The sequence below is a fragment of the Aplysia californica genome, unplaced genomic scaffold, assembly GCF_000002075.1.
Source record: "Aplysia californica isolate F4 #8 unplaced genomic scaffold, AplCal3.0 scaffold00833, whole genome shotgun sequence".
NCBI lineage: Eukaryota > Metazoa > Mollusca > Gastropoda > Aplysiida > Aplysiidae > Aplysia > Aplysia californica.
This window is the reverse complement of record NW_004798103.1, coordinates 202,324-203,825: the sequence shown is the minus strand read 5'-3', so window position 1 is coordinate 203,825 and position 1,502 is coordinate 202,324. Positions and strand designations below refer to the sequence as shown.

Here is a 1,502-nt window from a genome sequence, read left to right as displayed (position 1 = left end):
GGGGGTGTCCAGGGTTCAGCGATGTGGATCGATGAACGACAGAAGAGTCGAAGTACAGATTTTGGTAAACACGGCCTGAAGACCACGAAATTCAGCTCTAACCAACAAGAAATAAGGGCATTCCTGTGTAAAGTTCGTATTGTGGTCGCAAGACTGTATCGAATAAAAACAAACTAATCAAATACAAAACAATTTTGACTATCACAACCTTTCTTCTTCTTCTTCTTCTGTATCGAATAAAAACAAACTAATCAAATACAAAACAATTTTGACTATCACAACCTATGAAAAAGAAAAGAGAAGAACGAAGTCAACTGTTTACCGCGCAGGCAGAAGTGGACATGGCAGGCAGAGGGGAGAAGCAGACGTGAACTTTGAACCAAACTTACCTTGTTTACGTCGAACTTTTCGGTCATATCCCCTCCAAATCTGCACTAATTCTGAACGATCTTAAGAATAACAAAGTTGTAATATCCGTTTATCCGAGGAGAGAATGAAATCAACACATGTTATTGCGAAACCCGGGCCACTCCGGTAAGGTTTGTTCACTCTGCGGAAGAGCCCCAAAGCCCAAACTTGTGATAATGGTGACGGTCGGGCCCAGCGGAGCGCAGAAGTCCTCGTTCCCGATCGCGTCCCGTGTCCTGCTTTCTGGCGAGGTGAAGGGAACACAGCGAGTCGCTGGGGCTGCGACACAGCTTGGCCTCTCAACTTTATTATGCTCGTATCTACCTGTGCTGTTCCCAAACTGTTCCCACTGGTTCACGAGGAGGCAGTCGCAACGCTCTGTTGTGTTTAGAATCTATTGGGTTTGGGTTTTCTAAATAGATCTACATGTATTATGTTATACAGAATGTGTGTTTATCAAGAATTTACTAGTTCTAGCCTTTAGAATAGGTCTACAGCAGGGCGCCTGAAAAGAAAGTCTGGGAAGGACTGTGACGAGATGAGTTACAGAACATTTAAATTAAGGACTTCCTTAACGAATTAAATCACAAAGTCACAAACTCTGACTCTGCACACTGCACAGACGCGCTGCACAAAAACTTTTCGGCCACGTGAGACTGTTTGACCGACATCAAACTGTTTATTCGCCGTTATCTGGACCGTAGGATGAGAGGATGAGGACGGCAAGCGAGCTCTTACTCCGTGCAGATCACACCCCAAACCATTGGCCCATCGTTCGGTCTATCGAGTAGTAAAAGTAGCTCATTCGAAAGAGCCCTTTTCTCGCCCACATAAAAAAAGAAGTGGAAATGTCACTTGAGTGCCGCCCTAGCCGTATTTTTACCCTCATCCCTCAAAGTGAAAACGCATCCCTCTCCGGACTGCACGATCAAGTGACCGGCTTTGGTGTAAAGTTTGTCCCGAGAGTGGCTGTGATAAACTCCCCAGCTGGACTAGATGGACAGAGAGGTGGTGTTGAGGTGGGGGTGGTGGTAAGGGGGCGGTAGATGGACAGAGGTGATGTTGTGGGTGGAGGTGGGGACAGAGGAAGGGGA

The 1,502-nt window shown here is 46.3% G+C and overlaps 1 protein-coding gene across 4 annotated transcripts in view; it reads right to left on the bottom strand.

The window, feature by feature from the left end:
* The window catches only part of LOC101850995 (tetraspanin-18), a 129,318-nt gene that overhangs the window by 84,125 nt on the left and 43,691 nt on the right, over positions 1 to 1,502 (bottom strand). The window contains exon 1 of one of the 4 annotated variants that reach the window (XM_005109946.3): positions 390 to 761. The exons of the other annotated variants lie outside the window; for them this stretch is intronic. Coding sequence (XP_005110003.1) covers positions 390 to 416 — 27 coding nt within the window. The 5' untranslated portion in view covers positions 417 to 761. Of the gene's footprint in view, positions 1 to 389; positions 762 to 1,502 lie in introns of those variants that run through there. 4 annotated transcript variants of the gene reach the window in all.